This window comes from Parambassis ranga, chromosome 21 (assembly GCF_900634625.1).
Source record: "Parambassis ranga chromosome 21, fParRan2.1, whole genome shotgun sequence".
Taxonomy (NCBI): domain Eukaryota; kingdom Metazoa; phylum Chordata; class Actinopteri; family Ambassidae; genus Parambassis; species Parambassis ranga.
Window position 1 is genome coordinate 20,275,776 of NC_041041.1, and position 22,606 is coordinate 20,298,381.

The window sequence follows — 22,606 nt, forward strand, 5'->3', positions numbered from 1 at the left end:
AATGAATTTTTCTACCAAGTTTGGTGAGTTTTTGGGCATGTTAAGGCCCCCAAAAATGCGATCTCGGAGGGGGAAAAAAAAAAAAAAAAAAAAAAAAAAAAAAAAAAAAAAAAAAATAATAATCCTAAGGGTTTCAATAGGGCTCTTGCACCATTCGGTGCTCGGGCCCTAATAATAATCCTAAGGGTTTCAATAGGGCTCTTGCACCATTCGGTGCTCGGGCCCTAAAAATAATAATCCTAAGGGTTTCAATAGGGCTCTTGCACCATTCGGTGCTCGGGCCCTAATAATAATCCTAAGGGTTTCAATAGGGCTCTTGCACCATTCGGTGCTCGGGCCCTAATGATAAAGCATTTATTAACAAAAACCTCCCCCTGTCACGACCTGGTGTTTATTTGTGGTTTAGTTTTCCTTGTTTTGGGTTTTTAGTTTAATCTGTGTTTAGTTATTGTTATTTTCCTGTAGTTCTGGTGTTTTGTTCCCCTGGGTTTGTGTTTAGTTGTCTAGTCTTGTCTGGTGTTTCCTGTTTTATTTTGATAGTCCTGTCCACCCTGTGCATTGTCTTGTGTTTTACTTCCTGTGTTTTCCCTCCTTGTTGATTACCTGTTCCTCCCTTATGTGTGTCACCTGTGCCTCGTTGTCTTCCCTGGTCCCTTTGTATTTAGTCTGTGTCCTCCCCTCTGTCCTTGCTAGTTCGTCTCGTCCGGTGTGGGGTTTGTTTCTGTTCTTGTCTTGTCCATGCCATGCCATGCCTTGATCCTCACCCACCATGCCATGTACTTTTGCCTGACCTCAGCATGCTCCAGAAGAAGTAGAAGCCTTGTTCTTGCCTTGTTTTTTGTTCTCGCCTTTTTACGCCATGTGCCTGTTTTTCTTAATCTAGTTTTGCCACACAAAGTGTGATTTTTAGTTAGTTATTTTGGACTCTTCTATTTGACCACGCTGTGAGAGATTTTTGGTTTTTGTATTGTTTTGCCCTCCTGGCTTTAAATGAAGACTGTTTGGAATTTTTGACCGCTCTGCGTTCTGTACCTGTGTCCGCTCCTCTGACAAATCCCTGACAGTACAAACTAGCAAACATAGACGCAGCAGATGCAGAAGCGGTCTTACCGGCTGCTTGTAACTGGAGCCGTGAGGTGACCCCTCACGAGTTTGTCATTCACTGGAGCCTGCTCAGAAGGAAGCTCCAGGCCGAGCTGGACCTGGTTGACCACTTGCCATCACCCCCCACGGACAGGGGGGAGGTGTGGCAATGAACTAACCACCGGGTCTCCGTGCTCCAGATGCTGGGGAGACTGTGGAATGCCAAGCAGGAACTCAGAGCAAGGATGGACTTAGCTTTGAGTGCTAACCCTTGGCTCCACCTCCATTATGCTTGAGCGTTCCAGGACATGGAGGAGTTCCCAGCGCCCGTGGCCCCCATGCTGCCCTCCTGGTTTCCCCGGCCAGCCCTCAACCCTGCGGGGGATCTCCTAGAAGACCTAGGACCGGCCGAGACCCCAGAGACCCCCAAGCAGCTGCCGGAGATGACGCCAGAGGGCGGGCTCCAGATGACGTCATCCCTTCCGGTGCTGCCCAGGGGCGGGCTCCAGATGACGTCTGGGTCCCTGGGTTTGTGTTTAGTTGTCTAGTCTTGTCTTGTGTTTCCTGTTTTACTTTGGTAGTCCTGTCCTCCCTGTGTATTGTTTTACTTCCTGTGTTTTCCCTCCTTGTGTGATCACCTGCCCTGCCCTAATGTTTGCCACCTGTGCCTCGTTGTCTTCCCTGGTCCCTTTGTATTTAGTCTTTGTCTTCCCTGCACTCTCTGCCAGTTTGTCTCTTTGTCACTCCTGGGGATTGTTCTCTTCGTTAGTCTAGCTTACCTTGCCATGCCATGCCTTTTGAACCTGCCTTTCACGATTCAGTGACTTTGTTTTCGTCTGGGAGAGTTTTTGCCACATTATGTGTGACTTTTAGTTTGTTACCTTTGACCACGCCAAGTGTGATTTTTAGTTTGTTTTGTTTGCCCTCCTGGCTTAAATAAAAGAGTCTTGAACTTTAAAACGCTCTGCATTCTGCACCTGTGTCCTCTCACCTGACAAACCCTGACAGTACAAACTGGCCAACATGGATCAGCAGATGCAGAAGCGGTGTTATCGGCTTCTAGCCGGAGCCGTGAGGTAACCCCTCACGAGTATGTGATCCACTGGAGCCTGATCAACCAGCTCAGGAGGAAGCTCCAGGCCGAGCTGGACCTGGTTGACCACTTGCCATCACCTCCCATGGACAGGGGGGAGGTGTGGCGATGGACTAATCACCGGGTCTCCATGCTCCAGATGCTGGGGAGACTGGAACACCAAGCAGGAGCTCAGAGCAAGGATGGACAGAGCAATGAGTGCTAACCCTTGGCTCCCTTGCTCGGGCGTTCCAGGACATGGAGGAGTTCCCAGCGCCTGTGGCCCCCATGCTGCCCTCCTGGTTTCCCCGCCCAGTACTCGACTCAGCCCCAACCCCTGAGGACGGGCTCCAGATGTCGTCATCCCTTCCGGTGCCGCCAAAGGGCGGGCTCCAGATGTCATCATCCCTTCCGGTGCCGCCCAGGGGTGGGCTCCAGATGTCGTCATCCCTTCCGGTGCCAGAAGGACCCTCAGCCCCAGCGACTGATCCTGTCACTGGGGAAACCCCCAGCTCTGGCTTCTAGTCCTGATCCTGATGGGGTTCCAGTCCCTGACCCCAGTGGTCCACCGCTCCCGAGTTCCAGCTCTGACCCCGGTGGTCCACCGCTCCCGAGTTCCAGCTCTGACCCCGGCGGTCCGCCCCCTGCTCTGGTCTCCAGTCCCGATGCCGGTGGTCCGCCCCCCGCTCTGGTCTCCAGTCCCGACACCGGTGGTCCGTCCCCCGCTATGGTCTCCAGTCCCGACGCCGGTGGTCTGTCCCCCGCTCTGGTCTCCTGTCTGGACCCTGGAGGTCTGTCCCCCGCTCCTCCAGCCTCGTCCTCGCTGGTGTTCTGCCCGGAACCCGGAGGGTCCGCAGCCTCGTCCTCGCTGGTGTTCTGCCCGGACCCCGGAGTCCACGCCAAGTGTGACTTTTAGTTTGTTTTGTTTGCCCTCCTGGCTTAAATAAAAGACTCTTAAACTTTAAACCGCTCTGCATTCTGCACCTGTGTCCTCTTACCTGACAAACCCTGACAGGTCATGTGTTTACAGTTTAAAATCACTCTGAATAAACATGTCAAAATGACACAGAAATACTGCAAGTCGTGTTTCTAAATTTCATTTATCTTTATTACTGAGATATTTTCACAGTAAGTTATTTGCCAGTTGCTGTTAAATTCACAGCAGCTTTTCTGGTTTTAGTCTTAGTTGTATGCAGCATCATCTATTTATGACTAGGAACAAAAACAAGTGGATATTTTGATTTTAAACATCAAATGATGTGTCTGTAACAGTGTGTGTGTGTGCTGGCTTTTCTAAGAGTTTTGTGAATTTCTGTCATGTTTCAAGTGTTTGTTGCACATAGTGAAATGTTTAGTGTAACAAGTGGTTCATTAAACTCACTTCTACACATTTGAACAGGCCCAGGGCTAAATATAGATCCGTTTTTTGAATAATATTGATTTTTGAATGAGATAATTAGAATGTTGCTGTTCTATTGTGCGTCATCAAAGCCTGTGAGTGTGTCACACAGAGCTGCAGAGACTTGCAAAGCTCAGTGTGTTTCTGAGAACATTTACTTTTCTGACAGGAGAATCATCAGTCACACACCGTGTGTAGTTACAGTATGTTTTACAGAGATGTAAAAACACATGATTTTCCTCAGCACTTCTTGTTACCTGTGTTACGTGTAACATGAACTGCTTTTGCAGTTTTTACAGTCTGTTTGTAGTTTTTCATGGCTGCTGTTGTTGTTTTTCTAGTTTTTGCTGCCATTTAAAGGGAATCTTTCACAAAGTGGAACCCTCGAGGTTTATTGTACAGTAAACATGATTTAATGTGTGTTACACACACATGAGCAGTTTGCTGGTTTTCTTGTCATGCTAATGTACAAGATGTGGAAAATGACTCCTCCCTCTTTACATTGAGTAACATGCTCTGTTTGTGGCACAATTGACTGCAGTGCATGTTGTCATTGTTATAAAATAATGATTTTAGTTAAGTTTAGTTAAGTTAGTTATTTTAGTTAGTGTAACATGATATTTCAGATATTATACTCAGAGCACAGCTGTTTTTGACTTTTCAGCTGTTGCTTTGGTTTAAAAATGCTGATACACAGAATATCTCATAATTTCCATGAAGCTGATTGGTTTGTAGATGAAGTTTTGTACAAAAATATCTACATAATATTCTTCCAATCAGAATAATGTCTTGTGATGGTTTTAATGATGCAAATGTGGGTGGCTAAAGTGAAGATGCACAAATGGATTTCAAATTACAGTTTCTTCTGATTTTCATTATAGGCAAAGCTGAGAGACAGAGAGCTGAGACCTGGAGAGGAGACACAGAGGCACAGAGGTCAGAAGGGGGGGTTAGTAAGGACATCTTAGGAAATCTTAGTAAGGACTCTTACGTTAAGGGATTTAAGAACATTCTCAGAGTGGCTCTGAGGAAGGAGCAGACTGAAAGTTTATCTTTCGTGTCGAGATCTCTCCATCCTACATATTCCATAGGTACGGGGACTGATGAGCTGCACTACCTGAGCAACTTGTGTGGGTTGTAGACACCGCCTCATGCTACCTCTAGGGGTGAGAGCACTGACAAAATGCAAAAGTGATCAAACATCAGGCAGAAAGGATGAGAGCAGAGAAATGGTCTGTGGTCAGCACCTGCAGAACCTCTCCTTTATAGGGTTCTCTTGATAACTGCCTCTCATTTTCACCTGTTGTCTGTTCCATTTGCACAGCAGCAGCTGAAACTGATTCACAATCAGTGTTGATCCTAACTGGACAGGCTGATTTCACAGAAGTGTGACTGACTTGGAGTTACATTGTGTTGTGTGTGTTGTTGTTCCCTTTATTTTTTGAGCAGTGTATATACACATATACACACATATATACCGTAAATAAATGTATGTATATGTGTACGCAATGTATAAAAAATTCCCTTCTCACCCCTTCCTGGGTGGTGTGTCTTCCTCAATCTCGGGTCCCCTACCAGAGGCCTGGGAGTTTGAGGGTTCTCCATAGTATCTTAGCTGTTCCTAGTACTGCGCTCTTCTGGACTGAGAGTTCTGACGTTGTTCCTGGGATCTGTTGGAGCCACTCTCCGAGTTTGGGGGTCACAGCCCCAAGGGTTCCAATTACCACAGGGACCACTGTTACCTTCACCTTCCACATCTTTTCTAGCTTTTCTTTAAGCCCTTGATATTTCTCCAGTTTCTCATGTTACTTCTTCCGTATGTTGCCATCAATTGGGATTGCTACATCTACCACTAAGGCTTTCCTCTGCTGTTTGTCCACTACTACTATGTCCGGCTGGTTAGCCATCTCTTTGTTATCATTCAACCACACTTGTCCAGTCCGAATGACATTCCAATGTCGTTGCTGTATATCCTGGTGGTATGGATCAGTGAGTCGATGTCTCGCTCACTCTTGGCATACAGCTTGATGTCATCCATGTACAGGAGGTGGTTGCGAGGCCAGTCTTGGTGATGATCTGTCTGAGGCGGTTCAGGCCTTCGCAGAACAGCAGCGGGGACAGAGCATCTCCTTGGTCTCATTGATGGAGACTTGTGCAATTGGCTTGAGGTTGGCTCCAGGCATTCCAAGATCCATAATTTCTTGTAGTCAATCCAGGCAGTACACAAGTTGGTCTGTCTGGTTTTACAGTCCCGAGTGACTGCCTTATCCACCAGTAGTTGATGTTTTGCTCGCCTGGTGTCTTTACCTATTCCTTTCTGGGCCCTGCTCATGTATTGGGCCATGTGCTTACTCATCTTAGCCGCTATGATGCCTGACAGGAGCTTCCATGTTGTGCAGGGGCAGGTTATTGGCCAGAAGTTGGATGGGACTGCTCCCTTTTGGGGGTCCTTCAGGATCAGGACTGTCCTGCCTTCAGTTAGCCAATCTGGGTGAGTCCCATCTAATAGCAACTGGTTCGTTTGAGCTGCCAGGCGCTCATGGAGGCCAGTTAGCTTCTTCAGCCAGTAGGTGTGGATCATGTCAGGCCCCGGTGCTGTCCAGTTCTCCATGTTTGAAACCCTCTCTTGGATATCTGCTGTTGTGATGGTTACTGGTTCCTGTTCCTGTTGTGGTGGTCTGCTTTCAGGTCTGCCAGCCACTGGGCATTGGTATTATGTGATGCCTCCTGCTCCCATATATTCTTCCAGTATTGTTCAGTCTCCAGCCTTGGTGGTTCCACTGTCATGTTTCTGCTTTCCCATTGAGAGTACACTTTGGATGGTACTTCGGTGGAGAACATCCTGTTTATTCTCCGTGCTCCCAGCTTTCTCCAGGTGAGCAGCTTAGAGAGAGACCTTTGCAGGAGGTAGATAACAGCATAATCCACTCCAATGCCAGGCAAACTGCAGGACTTCTATGAGCTCACCAGGGGGTGCAGGTGGGAAAGAACTAGCCTTTCCAGGGTCTAGATCAGATGGGACATCAGGGCCACTGGTCTGTAGTTGTTGAGGTCCTTGGGGTGAGGGATCTTTGGCACTGGCACCACATATGATGTTTTCCACAGTAAGGGTCCCTTTGCCAACCGCAGGCTTAACATGTGCTTAAAGATCACACAGCTATTCTGCACAGAACCTCAGGAGCCTTGCACCGATGCCATCTTGTCTTGCAGCTTTCCTAGCATTTATCTTTTCCAGTTCTCTTTTCATCTGGTACCTTGTGTGTGGGGGTCGGCGGGGCTCTGGACAGAAGGTGCAGTGACTGTGTTTCTCAGCTGAATGGCGGGGGATGTAGGGAGAGGGAGGGAGGTGGCGGGCGGCCAGTCCACAGTAGGTGCAGGCAGTGGTGAGTGCTGTTGGGGAGACCTGACTTGGGGAGGGCTAAATGGCTGAAGATAAAAAGAGGCTCAGGTCACTCACTTCTGGTCCCCTCTTGGTTCGAGATTGTTCTCTTGTAGCCCAGGATGTTTTGCAGGCCATTCCAGCCCTTTCTTCCAGAGCCTCCAGTGTTCTCCTGTAGATGTTCTTCCCCTCCCCTTTTGCACAGTCCTCAGCTCCTCCCCGTTTCCTGACTTGAAGGCTGTCTTCTTCTCTACGAGTAGGGCCTCGATGTCAGGAGCAATCCAGGGCTTGTTGTTGGAGAAGCACTGTACCTTTTTGGTAGGTATGGAGTTGTCCATGCAGAAGTCCTGGCAGTTCCAAAACAGGAATGTAATCATCAACATATAGATCAAGAATCTGAAACTTGGGTAGATGACGTTCACCTAGTTTGGTTTAGCAGGGGATGCAAATCTTGGCAGGTCTAAATTCAGCTCTGCCAAATATTGCAGCCTGACAAGAATCCAATGTGGTAGCATTTCATTTTTCAAGAGTTTCATTAAAGAAGAATGGATGAGGATTCCTGAGTGACTCCAGGTTATTATCAAACAAAAAGGATACACAACTATTAGCATCAGGGGGGCTAAGTTCTTTTGACCTTACAGTTGTTTATTAGTTTTTTTTTCTTGGGGGGGGGGTGTCTGTGTACAATTTAAAATAGGAAAAGCTTCCCAAATTAAACTAGTATGTTTGGAAATGTTATCTTTTCACTATATTAAGAGTTTTTCTCTCCGATATGTATTTTTTCAGCCCTTTCACTTGTATAGACACACCTTGAGTCCTCATGTGGAAACTTCCAGTAAAACCACATTTGACACTCAGAACCACCTCCAGGAATTTGATCTGCTTAATTAGTCACGAAGTGACGAGGAAATGGGACACACATGGACATGCAGCAGTTTGTCAGCCTTTTGTTATAGGTGAGTCACCAAAAATGTGTGGGTGTGTACGGACATGATGATAATTCCTGAATGGTTACTGCCACACGTTTTTCAAAACCCTTGAATTAAAGCAGGAAGTCTTAACTTTGCTTTCATCTTCAGTGTTTCATATGAAATTCAATATTGTGGCTTACAGGGGCAACATGGTAAAAAAAAAAACCATTTTGTTTTAATATTTTATAAACCTGACTGTATATTCGAAACTCTATACATTGCTGTAAGATCAAAGGAACAGTTTGCTTGTAAAAGGTGATCACCAATTTCTACATTTATACAATGACGTGTGTCGTATTCACACGTCACTAGTTCTGTTTCACCAAAAACAGAACTAGTGACGACACTTTTTTAGTATGCATTTCCTAGTAACCATTTCCTGCTGTCATGTAGCATTTAAAAGTACAGCTCAAATGACTCATCATCTAATCACACAATCACAGAATTCATTTCGTGTGAAAAGGACACAAACAGTGATATTTATGTCAGCAAACAAATTAGGGGATAAAGGACAGGATGGTGAAAAGTTAATGATCTTTGTGAAGGTCCCAGCAAGCTGGTCAAGACATGCCTGGAGTACTTTGCTCAGTGCTGCATCCGGACCTGCTGCCTTCCTTGGATTGGAGCAAAAGCCTCACATCCTGTTGCTGCACTATGAGTGTATAGGAGCTGGTAAAAGGCAGTAAGGGCCAAATAAGGCAGTGAGTGTTTTGCAGGTCTGTTATAGTGAGTTTAGGCAAAGAAATGATTTAGCTCCTTAGCTTTTGTCATTTCTCATGTGCTCATCATCTGGCCACACCCACCATTGGTTTTCAGGTGGTCCTCAAACCTTCTCCTGTAGACCTTTTTAGCTTCCTTTATTCCTCTCTTCAGGTTGGCTATACGGGGCTTTAATGCCTGACCTGAAGGCGGTATTATGGTTTTTGATGTCTTCCAAGTCCTCTGGCATTGTCAGTGCAGTATTTAATGTGAACTAGCACAGTCTGTTTGCTCATGCTGAATGATGATTACCATACTTAGCTATCAGCCTCGCTCCTCTGCTCTTGCTTGAGTCTTTGTTCCTATCCTGCTGGTTGCTAAGTGTGAGGCCATCTGCACTGCTGTGTCAGGGATCAGCAGATGTATCCAGCCTTCAGTCATGATGATCATCACATTGCAGTTATATTCTGCAGACTGTGGACGGCGATGAGAAGCTAAAGTTCATTTTTGTGACAGACAAAAACAAATAAAAAAACATGCACACAGATGTGGAAGTCTGTGTTCCGCTGGTTCCTTAACCTTTCCTGTTAACAGTTCACGGATACTCAGTATGGCAAATTCCTCCAAGATGTTTCTTTCATTGTGCTGTAGAAGTAATGCTGGTAATGACATTACATGGCTCATCACTGGGACTGCTGGGCATCAGCGTGATGTATTGCTCATGAAATTGTTCAAGCACCTGGAGGAGAGAAGACCATCAGAGTTACTATGAAGACAGTGCATGCATTCAGTAAACACTGCATCACAGGCTGCATCAGGGGACTGTAGCTGTGGTCCCTTAAATGGAAATACTTCTGTGACCAGATCATCTCACTTAACAGTCAGTTTACACTTTCAAGTTACTGTGTCATTGTCACTGTCTAAGAGCAAAATATTCTAGTTCTAAAACACCTCATGTCCTCAATGCAAAAACACCCTGTACACAGTACTAAATCACATCATGTGATGACAAAAAGTTAAATGCGCCTGTGATTTAAATTGTTTACATTAATTTTTTGGAGTGTGTTTATGAATCCAGTCCTCAGCATGTTTAAAACTGACTATTTCATTTTTCTTTCAACAAACTATACACTGAAATTCACGAAATTAACTCTTACTGGGTAGAATGATCTTTATTGGCTGTGTAAGTTAATGTGTTGCAAAGTGCTGGTACTCACTTCTGGCATCTCATATGGAGGTCCTAGGCACTGTTTGATTTTCTTGCTATGGAAAATCAGGATGTATGCTGTGATGGGTACGACAACAACCAAGACTAAGATGGCCACTACTCCAGCTATTATCTTTGCTGTATGTTTAGAATCTGGGAAAAAGGTAAACACACACAGAAACAGTTCATTAGCATATTTATAAACTCTTGAATTAACGATTTTCCCAAGGCGGAGCACATTAAAGTAATACTACACTAAAAACAATTCACAATGCATACCTAAAATTGTTAAAAAAGTATTTGCTTCATGCTGTGTTTAAGAGCACTCTCGTGCAATAGTCAGCTTCTAATCCTCTTCCTACGATGTTGATGTGAAAGTTTTGAGGTTAGTGTTTTGTGTGAAACTGTAAAAGGGTCAGTGATGCCTGCCATGAAAGATGAGGTCTAAATATATATAGATATGTTTTCAAACAACAAAGTATTGACATACCATACATACACCTTTGGCCGCTAGGAGGCAGTGTAGCTTCCATGGCCAGTGCAATGTGCATCTTTTGTCTTGTCAGATCAAAAGTGATGCAAGTGAACGATTGAAATGTCAAAGAGCAGCAGAGGTAAATAAGTGGGCACACACATTTTTTGTCGGTGCATGTTTTGTCTTGGCGGCCAAATTATTACACTGACAATAAAAGTTGGAAAGAATCATCAATGGGACTACAACAGTATGATGAGAACTTGTAATTCAGTTTCTAACCCAAACACATCATAAGAAATGTGCCAAAACACCTATTTTGTAATTATTGACTTTGCCATCGGACAAACTATGCAACTTATTAATTAAAAAAATTAACCTTTTAAGTACACGCGGCCCGAGGACGGGACGGTTCATGTTTTCACTGCAATATCTCCGTCTGGGCGCAGCCATTTTGTGCTCCTTGTTGACAACCTACACCTCGTTGGAAAGCCACTTCCCTACTCTATTGATTGACAGCTCGTTTGACCATACAAAAGGATCGAGGGCCTGTCCCTAGCCAAAAGAATCCAATGAGCGACTATATCGAGCGAAGCACCTCCCCCCACTCTTACGCTTGTATTTTCAGCCCATTATATTTGACGCTGAATCTGATGCAATGGACGTATAGCCAATAAGATTTCCGTCACGGGGATGTCCCACATGAAGGGGTTGTGGAAGGAGGGTGGGCTACAGGCCTAAGCGTAAACATGAACAATGGATGCCGGCTGTCCATGCGTAAATGCGTAATAGTGAGAGTGAGCGTATATCTCCATTCCAGTGGTATTTCCAGTGACCAGAGAGATGGCGAAACGCATGGAAAAGAAGAATTACACTGTTGAAGAAGTTATTGAAGAGTGTACGAGACGGGAAAGCGACTTTTCTGACGAGGATGTGTCGGATGCGCAAAGTTATGTGTCGTCTGTTGACTCGGTGGAGGAGGACATGTTCATTGAAGGAGAAGATATTGTCCATGACAAGTAAGTAACTTTTATACATGTTGCAGTTTTATAAATAGAATGTAGACGTTTCAAAGAATTAGTGAATACAGTGTTGTGTCCTTTGTTTTGTTTACCTGTGTGGGGGAGGTGTGCGCTTTTACTATTCCTCCAAAAGTAGTTGTGGAGGACTGATTTGTGAGGTGAACAATGAATACAGCTACAGTTGTTCTGTGAATGAATATCTGATATATACATACAACCATACATACATCTATAGTTATTTTGTTTTATATATATTTTGTGCATTTTTAGGCAAACACTGTGTTCTATTTCATTTACCTGTGTGGGTCCTTTGTTCTGTTTACCTGTGTGGGGGAGGTGTGTGCTTTTACTATTCCTCCAAAAGTAGTTGTGGAGGACTGATTTGTGAGGTGAACAATGAATACAGCTACAGTTGTTCTGTGAATGAATATCTGATATATACATACAACCATACATACATCTATAGTTATTTTGTTTTATATATATTTTGTGCATTTTTAGGCAAACACTGTGTTCTATTTCATTTACCTGTGTGGGTCCTTTGTTCTGTTTACCTGTGTGGGGGAGGTGTGTGCTTTTACTATTCCTCCAAAAGTAGTTGTGGAGGACTGATTTGTGAGGTGAACAATGAATACAGCTACAGTTGTTCTGTGAATGAATATCTGATATATACATACAACCATACATACATCTATAGTTATTTTGTTTTATATATATTTTTTGCATTTTAGGCAAACACTGTTCTATTTTGTTTACCTGTGTGGTGTGCACTTTTACTATTGATTTGTGAGGTGAACAATGAATGCAGATACAGTTGTTCTGTGAATGAAAACCTTATTTTTTGCATTTTAGGCAAACTGATTCAGATACAGAGTGGGAGCCAAGCACCAGAGCCAGAGCAGCCTCCTACTCCCAGTGTACAACATCACAAGCCAGTCTACATCTCTGGTGACAGTAAGACACCCATCAAGCTTTCTAGCTGTGCTTTGTAGCAGCCCGTGACTGTAACAGTGGCATACTGAGAACAACATGTGGCTGTGAAACCTGTGGAATTGTAAACATGTAAACAGTTTGCTGTAAGTAGTTTGGGTATTTGTTTAGATAAAGGTGTTGTTTTTGACCATATCTCTTGTTCTGAGTCTTTTCTTGTGATGCACAATTTCAGTTTCAGTAGAATAATGAGCATTCAATGTGTTTTTGCTTCACTAACATTATTTCAATCATACTAATAGTGAATCTGAATATGGAATGAGGTTCCTCTAAGTGGCACCTTTCATTAGAGCTCTCATTGATGTCTGTATGTTGAAGCATTCCAGAGTTATGCACTTTGGTGCCAAAGTGTCCATTTGGAGACTCCAAATGGCACTTTTTGGAGAGCGCCTGGGAATACCTACAGAAAAACCTGTCCCAAATGGTCATTTCTTGTCCAATTACTATCTACTTTTAACTGGGAATAGGTAAGACTTCAGCCTGTGTCACTATATTGTCATCTAATCAACATCACCATGCTCCAGTTGTCAAGCAGCCTTTTTTTACAAAAAAAATTTAGGCGAGCTACAAAATCTTTTTATTTCTCTGTGTTTAGACTTCTCTCACTGTTAACCATTTGCAATTGCAGTAAATCACACAGCTAAAATAAAAATTTCAGAGTGTTACCTTCACAATGAGACCAAGCTTTTGCACATACTCCTAAGGGGTCACAAACAGCTTGTAGTTTAATTTGGGTATGCCTTTGACAGGCGTTTCATCAACTATTGAGGGTGGTGTTAAAGGGTTAACTGGAGAAAGTAGAATGGGAAGATAAGCCTTTAGCTAGCAGGCACCACTACTACACTACATGTATTGTGGTGTCCTTCACAATACCCAGCCCTGAGCAGCAACTACAAACATACTCTCACCTGCCACAGGGATTAATTCACACTGGACACAGCTGGCCAGGCCTTTGGGTTCATAGTAGACGATGTACTCCACCTTTACACAGTACCGCTGTCCCTCCTCCAAATCATTGATGGTCACTGAGGAAGAAGCAGCTTTGTACTCCTGATGAAAAGCAAAAAATTTGGATATGGCAGGACAAAGACAAGATGACTATAACTTTTGTTAACAACAAAAAAGTCTCACCTCTAGTGGCTGTCCCTCACGACCAAAGTAAACCATATGTTTTGCATGGTCAGCATAATCCACCGCGAGGCTGTGGTTCCTGCTCAGGTGTATAGTCATGGAGCCAGGCCGTGTAGTCAGGTGGGGTTCAGGGATACATGTGTCACCTGGAAGAACACATCAAGACCATAGCTGTGTCAGTTTACAGAAGCCAAGAGAAACCTTAATTGATCATCTCAGGTGTCTATGCCTGACACATAGGAGTTATCCAAATCCTTGCTGCAGGAGTGCCAGTGTAAAGAAGAGGTGAAATCTGATCCAACAGGAGGAACAGGCAGAAGTACAGGAAGTTTGTTTCAGCGGAATGGATGGCAAGCGGGAAAAGAAAAATGGCAGAATTTTCTAAAGGATCACCTTGACCTCACCAAGTTCCAGGTTAAAGCAGTTTATGATGTCCTCTTAATCCCTTGCTACCTGTTCACACTTGGCGCGTGGCACACTCAGCCAGGTAACAGCTCTAACAGAAGAAGAGCTCATTAGAGCACATCATAAGCTGCCATCTTGTCTTTGAGGGGCAGTATTGTTAGCACCATGACCAACTTCTGTGGGCAGAAGTGACACTATTTGCATGGGTATAAAATTCAGATTTAAAAGAAGTGCTCCATTGCTTTTTTTAAGCCCTGACCAGAGGTCCAAGGAGGGCTGCTTGTTACAGCAAGAATTTGCCAACTCTTTGTAAGTCAAAGAGGCAGCTGAGTTTCATTGCAGTTACCACACTCGGGCCAAACATGGCAACCAAACAAGTGGTTGTGCTGGAGTTAGCACTCCCCTGGAAATGGATGGGGAAGGGTCAGGAAAGGAAGAGAAAAGACTGTGGTTGCTGAGTGTTAGAAGAATAGGTGAAAGGCCCACTGTGAGTCTGTGGGACGGGGCTGTCTCACAGGCTGTATCTTAAGTTACTGTAGTTCTTGTTGTGCTGTTTGTTAAATCACTGGACTAAAATAGAATAGAATGGAAAAGAATAGGCTAGTGTTTTAAATACCCTACAGGAAAATATTCAATATGTTACTTGTTTGTGGCCAACAGGGCATAATGCTGATTACTGGGGTGCATTTTTTAAAATGTATTAACAGTTCACAGCCCCGAGTTATTAGATAACAGACAGACTATCCCTGAGGAAAAATGTTAATATTTATAAGAGTTTGGCTCTGAGAGTTATGGGATTAAACACATTTTTTTTTAAAATAATACAAATTAGTCATAGCGCTCTCCTCCCTCTACTGACCTGACATGCCAGTTTTACCAGTTTAGACCAGGACTCTCTCACAGCTTTTTCAACAAGTAAAATCAGCCCTCTGCCCTATGCAACTGCTTCCTGGTGCTTCCCAGAGTATAATGACAATAAAGATCATTCATTCATTTTTATTGACCATCTTAAACCTTATTTTGAACCGCAGCTGTTGGCTCCTTATCACTCGCCATGCCCTGCCGCCCCTCTTACTCAAGCTTAATCCCTGGACACGGTCATTTTTTCTCTGACCACCCGCTCCCACTTGAGGCAAAAATCATTCCACCAGTTGTTGTAGACTATTAAGTAAGTAAATTAGGTTGATTGTTACAATAGGATTTATTTATAGCCTTCTTTAGTCAACTTTGACTGGAATGACATTCCATGTCCTGTAACCTACACATCAGCTGAGCAGAATAATTTTCACTTCACTGTAGGTGGCTCACACACTGGTTGAAATAAATGGAGGACTACAATCACACCCCATGGTAGAAAACAATAAAATCCATCATTTCTTCACTGGATGCTTGGGGTTGTATTTAATACGTTAAACAACAATACCATAAGTGTTTTTAAACTTTTGTCCTTGGAGTCTTGATTACTGCCAAAACAAACTCTTACCATGTATGCTGCAGGCTTCAACTGGAATGGAGGTCAGCCCATGTCTCTCAGCCTGCACTCGCAGCATAGCACAGCCATGCTCAGCACTAGCTTTCATGAAGGAAACATTACAGGAATTGACTGTAATGTGGTCGCAGGCTGGTACAACTTCCCAATCAATGTTAGAGCTGAGGGACAGGAGACAGAATCAAACACATTAGCTTTTATTTTGGAATCATCTCCATACTGCATTTGTCTTTAGTTTGTGCCTAAACAGTGATGGAAAAATGTCAGCATGTAGATTCACACTAATATAAACATGTAGACCGTACCTTTTGTACTCAACAGTATAGCTGACGTTTGTGTCCTTAGTGGCATTTGTCCATGTCAGCTGCCAGCTATCAAAATGGATGTTCTGTGGTGGTGGCAGCCATGCTTTAGACAGCGCTGGAGAAGAGGGAAATGAATAAAGTAGTGATGACTATTTATGTTATGACACTCCAGTGAGTTTAAGCAAAAATAGGCTCTGTGGGGGTTATATATTTTAAATATGCAATGAATACACAAACAGTACAACACTAACATATCATGCATGACCTCTGATACCAGAGTGACCATAAGGCTCCCAAAGCTTTAGTACTACTATTTAACACACAAAAAGAAAAGTCTGCTTGTGTGTGCAGAATTGTTTCTCTCTAATCCACTTCCTGTATCATTTAACTTTTGACACAACAGTAGCTGTAACAGTGCTGCTTGTTGGGGTGTGAGTTTTTGTGTTTGATGAGGTACAAGAAAAGAACAATGAGAAATAAAAATTAAAAACAGTGAGCTGTCACTTACGAACTGTTGTTTGTTTAAACAGGTGGGGTTTACCTCTGTGTGACGCACAATTCAATGTTAAAGGCTCGACAAAAGCTGAATGTCTGGACTTTCACAACACTGTTTCACAAACTAGTCGTCAACATTATTGGCAACTGTTACTGTTACTTCTTCTTTTCTTATGCTGAGAGTATTGGAGCTAAAGCATTTGCAAAGCAGTACTTTTAATAATGCATCTGCTGCATATGTGAAAAATATCGTTTTCAGAAAGGTACCTACTGCACCAGGCTTCCAATAACCCGATTAAATGTTGGCAGTAGCGTGGTCTTGATATTTTTCTCAAGCAGTTGACATTTTATCATATACTGTGTATGTCAGAGTAATAGGGCACTGATCTTATTTCAATACATTACATGGGTCATTTATAGCATTTAGCCCATGATCATGAGATGAAACCAAACTAAAAGCTGCAGGTTTCCCACAGAGTCTGGCTGCTGCTACTTTTACACGCAGCATTGGGGTTTTTCTCATTTCTCCAATTTGTGTGTCCTCCTTCCCCTGACTCAGAAATCTCAGCAAGTCACAACGAGGGATGTCCCAGTTCCTAAAATATAACTGGAAAACAAAATCGAGGAGGCTCATTGAAGTAGCTATGAATGAGGATACACCAGTGAATCCCTAGCGGCACCCTTAATAAACAAAAAGAGCTGCACTATTACAGCATGCTGCGGATTTATTACAAAGTAAAAACAATTTGTCATTCAGCAAATCAATAGTTAAGTGTAGTTAAGCAACATGGACAGAATTAGGCTGGACTGATAGTTTTCTGTCTATTTGTTTACGATGTACCTATATAAACACAGCGGTAGGCTTTAGCAGACAGGCTAATGTGTCACGGAGTTTAATTGACGCAACTGAGGCGAATATGTCTTAATCTGTCTAAATGTCTGTTTCCTCTGCTGCTCCCTGCTCGAGTCTGTTCCTGTCCTCATCCAGACAAGACAGGACAGGACAGAGACGCTGGCAGTAAAGGAATCGACGAGCTGCAGACAAGGAAGTGGGGAATATAATATATCTAACAATGGTGGAGGCCTGTATGTGACAGCAGCGTTAGAGCCGCTTTCATTTTAACACACGCGCTGAGGGTTTGTACTGTCAGAACACAGAATGGACAGACATCCTCTTTTTTCTGTTCCATACACAGGCTCACTCGCCAAGTGAACATGTATGTCTGCAAGGGATATAAGCTAGAAAATGTTAGCTGGTTAAACAGAGCGCACGGCCGTCAATGGTCAATAGTGAACAAAACGTTACCTTGGTCGAAAGCTTTAAAGCAGAGAAGAAGAATTAAAATCCTCATGACGACGACATTTCTCAGTACTGCGACTTCCCAAAAACACGCCAACGTCAATTCCCAACTTCTTCGTTCTTCTTTTTTTTTTTTTTTTTTTTTACTTTCTTCTTTTAAGTTTATAAAAAGAAGAACTTGCGAGGTGCATTACCGCCACCTACCGGACTGGGGTGTGGACAGGAGATTCGACAGGAAAATGTATATATTATAAACTTAACTTATATTCTATTTACCATCCATGTGATTTATATATCATATGATATGACATATATGATACTCTATTGATAGGTCTCTCAGTTTTCCATAAGTTTCCCTTACAATACTGTTAGTGTTAACAGACGTCCTTTTCTTCCTTCCTTGCTCTTCTTCCTCTTCTACATTGGCAGTTTAGTGTTGAATTACCGCCACTAACTGGACTGGAGTGCAGGAAATTATGCAGGGAAAAATAACTTGCCACCTCTCCAAATGTTACTATTTAGCTTTCATACATTATAAAGTCAATATAGACATTTCACATATTTCACATAACACAGATGTTTTTGGAAATGTATTCACCCCTCTAAATCAATTCATATTTATATTCAAATTCTGGTATTTGTTAACATACAGTATATATAGTGTAAATCTATGAAACAAGCAACTAAAAAAAGTATGGACTTCTGTGTGATTGGTCAATGCCACCAAGTACTGGAACCTGTTTCTCATACTGTTTAACCTGCAAGTTTCTGGAAGATACAGTGGCAGTTCACATACACTAGAGGGAGCCACACACTGTAGAGTGATAACATTGTATGTGATAATCCCACTACTTATCCCCTTTGTTACACCAAAATTGTGCAGTTTTAATGAATATCATGCACAATATCTATTGCATCTGGATCATTTGTGGCATTTACTTACATATTAATACTCTCCTAATTTACCATATTATATCAGCTGTTTTGTAGGTTCTATTTGCATTGCAGCCCTTGGTGTACAATCTGTCCTTAGTCACACCAGAAGAGATGCTCCTTCTTACAGAGAACACAGAGACACAAATAACCCAGACCATAACCCAAAACCAGCATAGACAGTGAATGTTGTGTAGAGTTGAGTCAGTGTGTCAGAGGACTATCCACATACACTGTTACTCTGTGAGAGCTGGATGAAGAGGAAGACGAGGAGGAGGAGGAGGAGGGGATAGGTGTTATTATGTGATTGTGACAGGCACAGTAACTGTCATCAGAGCCAGGACTCATCATTTCCTTCGAACCTGCAGTCATCTCTGTATTCTACATTCTCATATCAACGCCTCCTCTTCACTCTACTCCACCTCCCAGAAACAGCGACCAGTTAGACCATTTCTACACAGTAGCTGACACAAGTATTCAAATCTGTCTGGATGATCAGAATATGGCTGCTCCTCTTCCACATATGTCACATTCCACAGTTTGAGTTTTGTGTTCATAAATCTGAGAAAAAGAGAAAGAGACAGTTGAAATGCACATCTAATTATTTACTGACATGTTGTGCATATATAGAAAGTTTAATGGTAAACACAGCTTTCTCTTGTCAGGAATGTTTGAATAAATAAATACTGTCTGCTACTGCCTGCTTTGTGTTTAAAGTGACTGAAAGTTTGGTGTTTTGCCACCATGTGTCAAACATGTATACCATGGTCCAGCCTGCAGGAAGAGACACTCAGAATGATTTCCCATCCTGCATGAGTCCTAACCACAGTTTAACATGAGGCAGAGTTCCCCAGTTCGTCACAGTAACATAAAAACAGGCTGACATTCATGTGTGTCAGTTGTCTGTGATTGTTTTATTTGTTAGGAAAAGTAGAAGAAGATATTCTCCGATTTGCTACAATTTACATATATATATATATATGCTCCACATATCAAATTTACATATATATATATATATATTGTAAATTGTAGCAAATCGGAGAATATCTTCTTCTACTGTAGGCCTATACACACATACTATCATACTACAAACTATCCTGACTACACACTGTGTTCAGCTGCATCCAGCTGGTTTTAGATGTGCTTGGGATGTGTTTAAATCTGACAAAGAAACTGGAGTCTGCCTGTAACAAGAAGCCTGTAACTTGATTGAACAAAGCATTTCTAAAGCTCTGAGAGCTCCAGCAGCTTAGGGACATCAACGACAGTGAAACAGACGAATCTTAAAGCAGCAGGACCCATAAGAGAGTCCAGAATTAGTCAAACTGAACCCTTCATCAGACAGTGAGATGTTAACAGCCCCTTTGACAGAAATCCTCTGCGGACAAACTCTAAAAACACTGTTCCTTTTTGTCAGCTTATCTGAGTGCAGATTTTTTTCTCCTGCTGGATCTTCTTACAGACACAGATTAAATACAGCATATACTCATTACAGCACAGTTAAATTGCTGCGTTGTTTAAGTGGCTCTCCTGTATCTTGGTATCAACATTTCTGAAATGTCCACTTTTCATAAAAGAAGATGAAAACCTGAAGCTGAACATATTTGAATTCTATTGGCCAATTCCTAGAACAATCACTTTTCATGGGCACAGCACTGGTAGGTCCAGATACTGGTCCAGGCGCAGGTCTAGGTCTAGGTCCAGAATTAGTCTATAATGTGAGTTCTGAGCTGTGAGTGGTAGAGACAGTTCTCTCACCTCTGGTTCTCATGTTCCCCACATAGAGTGTTTTTAGAGAGACGGACATCCTCGACTATGTCCTCACACCGAATCTTGGTGGAGCCCACACCTTCACACAAGTCACCACTTTACACTGCTGCGTACCACATCATCTCTCTGAACTCTGCCATAAACAGATTCTTTTATGATTCAAATCATTCTGACACAAACAAACTGCTTTTAACTGTGAATTTCTATAAAACTTATGAGACTTTTGAAGTGCTGTTGTGTTTACAAGGAGACAGTCATACGCGTGTATAAGTGCATTAAGTGAATTCAGATCCACGTCCAGTCAGAGAGTGGATCCACCTTTACCTCCCGATGACACTTGGAGACTGGAAGCTGGAGCTTCAGAAACCAGTTCAACCAGTTCACATTTATTTAAACCTTACATCTACACAGTGGGTAAGAAGTAAAGACCTTTATAGTCCAACTGATAAAATAATGTTTTGTTAATGTTTGACTACACCTGTTCAAAGTTCTTCATGTCAAATGAGCTTTATTCACGTTCAGTTTATTCAATTTTGTAAAATAACAAGTATTCAAATAGGAAACATTCAAAAACAGGATTGTTATTCACACTGATAATGGAAACTCACCCACATCACTTACAACAACACAGAGTATTGTTCAGTCATTCTGAGCTCACAGTGTGACCAGAGAGCCCCAGATGTACAGATTTTTTCTGTAAGGTTTCTCACCTGCTGAATCAGGTCGACGTCCAGACACCTTGATGTGTGAAGTAGAAGCTGCTGCAATTTGCTGTCTGAGAGCATGTGATCTGAGGATGCTGTCACACCCTGATAAAGTCAGAGTCCAAAGGCTTCCCAGAAGAAACTGTTTCCTTATTCCTGCTGATGCTAATACAGAAACTGAATTCTATGAGCTTCATGACTATTTTTACTGCAGTTCTGACAGCACTAATACCAGTAAGTTAAGATAAATGTATGTTGGGTTGACTTGCTTTGTGAAAATCTGATCATGTTTTTGGTCATACTTCAAACACCACTGCATGGAGATAAACCTTCATTGCAACTTTATAGAAATACATTAAAATATCAAATAGGGAAATAATTTTATATGCTTTTATTTATTTTTCATTAAAATATTTGAATGTATAATTTAGCCCTGAGGTTTACTAAAAATGAGGTAATTGCAGTGTAATTACCTTCCTGATTAGATCCACCTGTTACATTTACATAATAAAAGTCTGTTTGTTGAATACTTTCACATATTTTTTGTAAATAAATTAACCTAAATATTTAGTTTCAATTAAATATAATATAATATATATAATACATTTTAACATTAAACATTTTAACACATTCATATTTTTTTATTTGAACATTTATATAATTTAACAATCCCTTCATTAATTGATTAGTTAGGGCAGATGATGTGACTGTCAGACCTAGTTTCTGTAGAATGCAATGAATGTGGCTCAGAGCTGACAGCAGGTTGTCTGCCATTCCATTCCATTTAAATTTTGTATGCATTATAGTAAAATATATGTGGGCACAAAGAATAGGAGAGAGAAGCACAGTGAGTCAGACACAGAGAATGAAAAAAATAAAAATAAATTACATATGTTTTAAGTGTATTAAGTGATTTGTGAAACCAGATGATCCTTTATGATCTCTGTAACACTCACACATTCAGCAATCTAATGATAAAAATTCAAGTAAGGCAAGTTTTCCTGTTTACCATCAGAGGGCACCAGATAACAGAGATATAATGAAAAGAAATAGATCCAGTAGGACACTACAGTACACTTGCACACAATGAAAACAGGAACATAGGGTAAATGATGACTTAATTGAATTCAAAATGGACACTATTCTGTGTGGATCTTTGTTGAGGTATGTATGTATGTAGCCTTTGTATATACAGGTGTAGTAGGTGTAGGTGAAGTATGTCCACAAGATGACTGACGAAAAGAGAAAGCACTTTATGGACTTATAGCACCTTATATAACAGCACAAAGACTATACTAAATCCTTTTATCTTCTTTAAACTAAGGCACACAAGTACCTGTAGATCTCAATGAGATCACTGTAACACAGCAGACCACAAAGCCTACTGGCCCTCACACCTGGGTGAGGAGTACAGAGGCCAATAGACAACAGCAAGAACCAGGTGGACAGGCATAAAGATAACCCTCAATACCTCAGTGCTCCTGGAGCAGCTGCTGACAGAACCATATAACAGACTGGGTGGTTTTCCCCTAATTTAATTAAAAAAAGAGAACCAGAAGGCAAACATTAGTTAATGTTAACACATATTAATTAGTGTGTCAATGAACTCTTGTGCATATTGTAAAGTGAAAGGCAATCCAATAACACAGGATGTCATGATTATATAGTAAAAGAAATAAATATGTATTGATGAATAAAAATAATGAAACAATGTATAAAGGGTGCATGAAATGTGGATTGAGTTACTGAAAGGTCATGACGGTCAGAAGGACAAGGGGCC

At 42.1% G+C, this 22,606-nt stretch overlaps 1 protein-coding gene across 1 annotated transcript; it reads right to left on the reverse strand.

Moving 5' to 3' along the window:
* Positions 1 to 8,057: 8,057 nt before the first annotated feature.
* Positions 8,058 to 17,558, reverse strand: ifngr2 (interferon gamma receptor 2). Its single transcript, XM_028394329.1, has 7 exons — positions 17,426 to 17,558; positions 15,625 to 15,739; positions 15,314 to 15,480; positions 13,426 to 13,571; positions 13,203 to 13,344; positions 9,821 to 9,963; positions 8,058 to 9,342 (listed from the first exon to the last, which is right to left on the reverse strand). Exons 1-7 carry the CDS (start codon positions 17,469 to 17,471, stop codon positions 9,241 to 9,243), a joined length of 861 nt encoding a protein of 286 aa, XP_028250130.1. The 5' UTR covers positions 17,472 to 17,558; the 3' UTR covers positions 8,058 to 9,240.
* Positions 17,559 to 22,606: the final 5,048 nt, after the last annotated feature.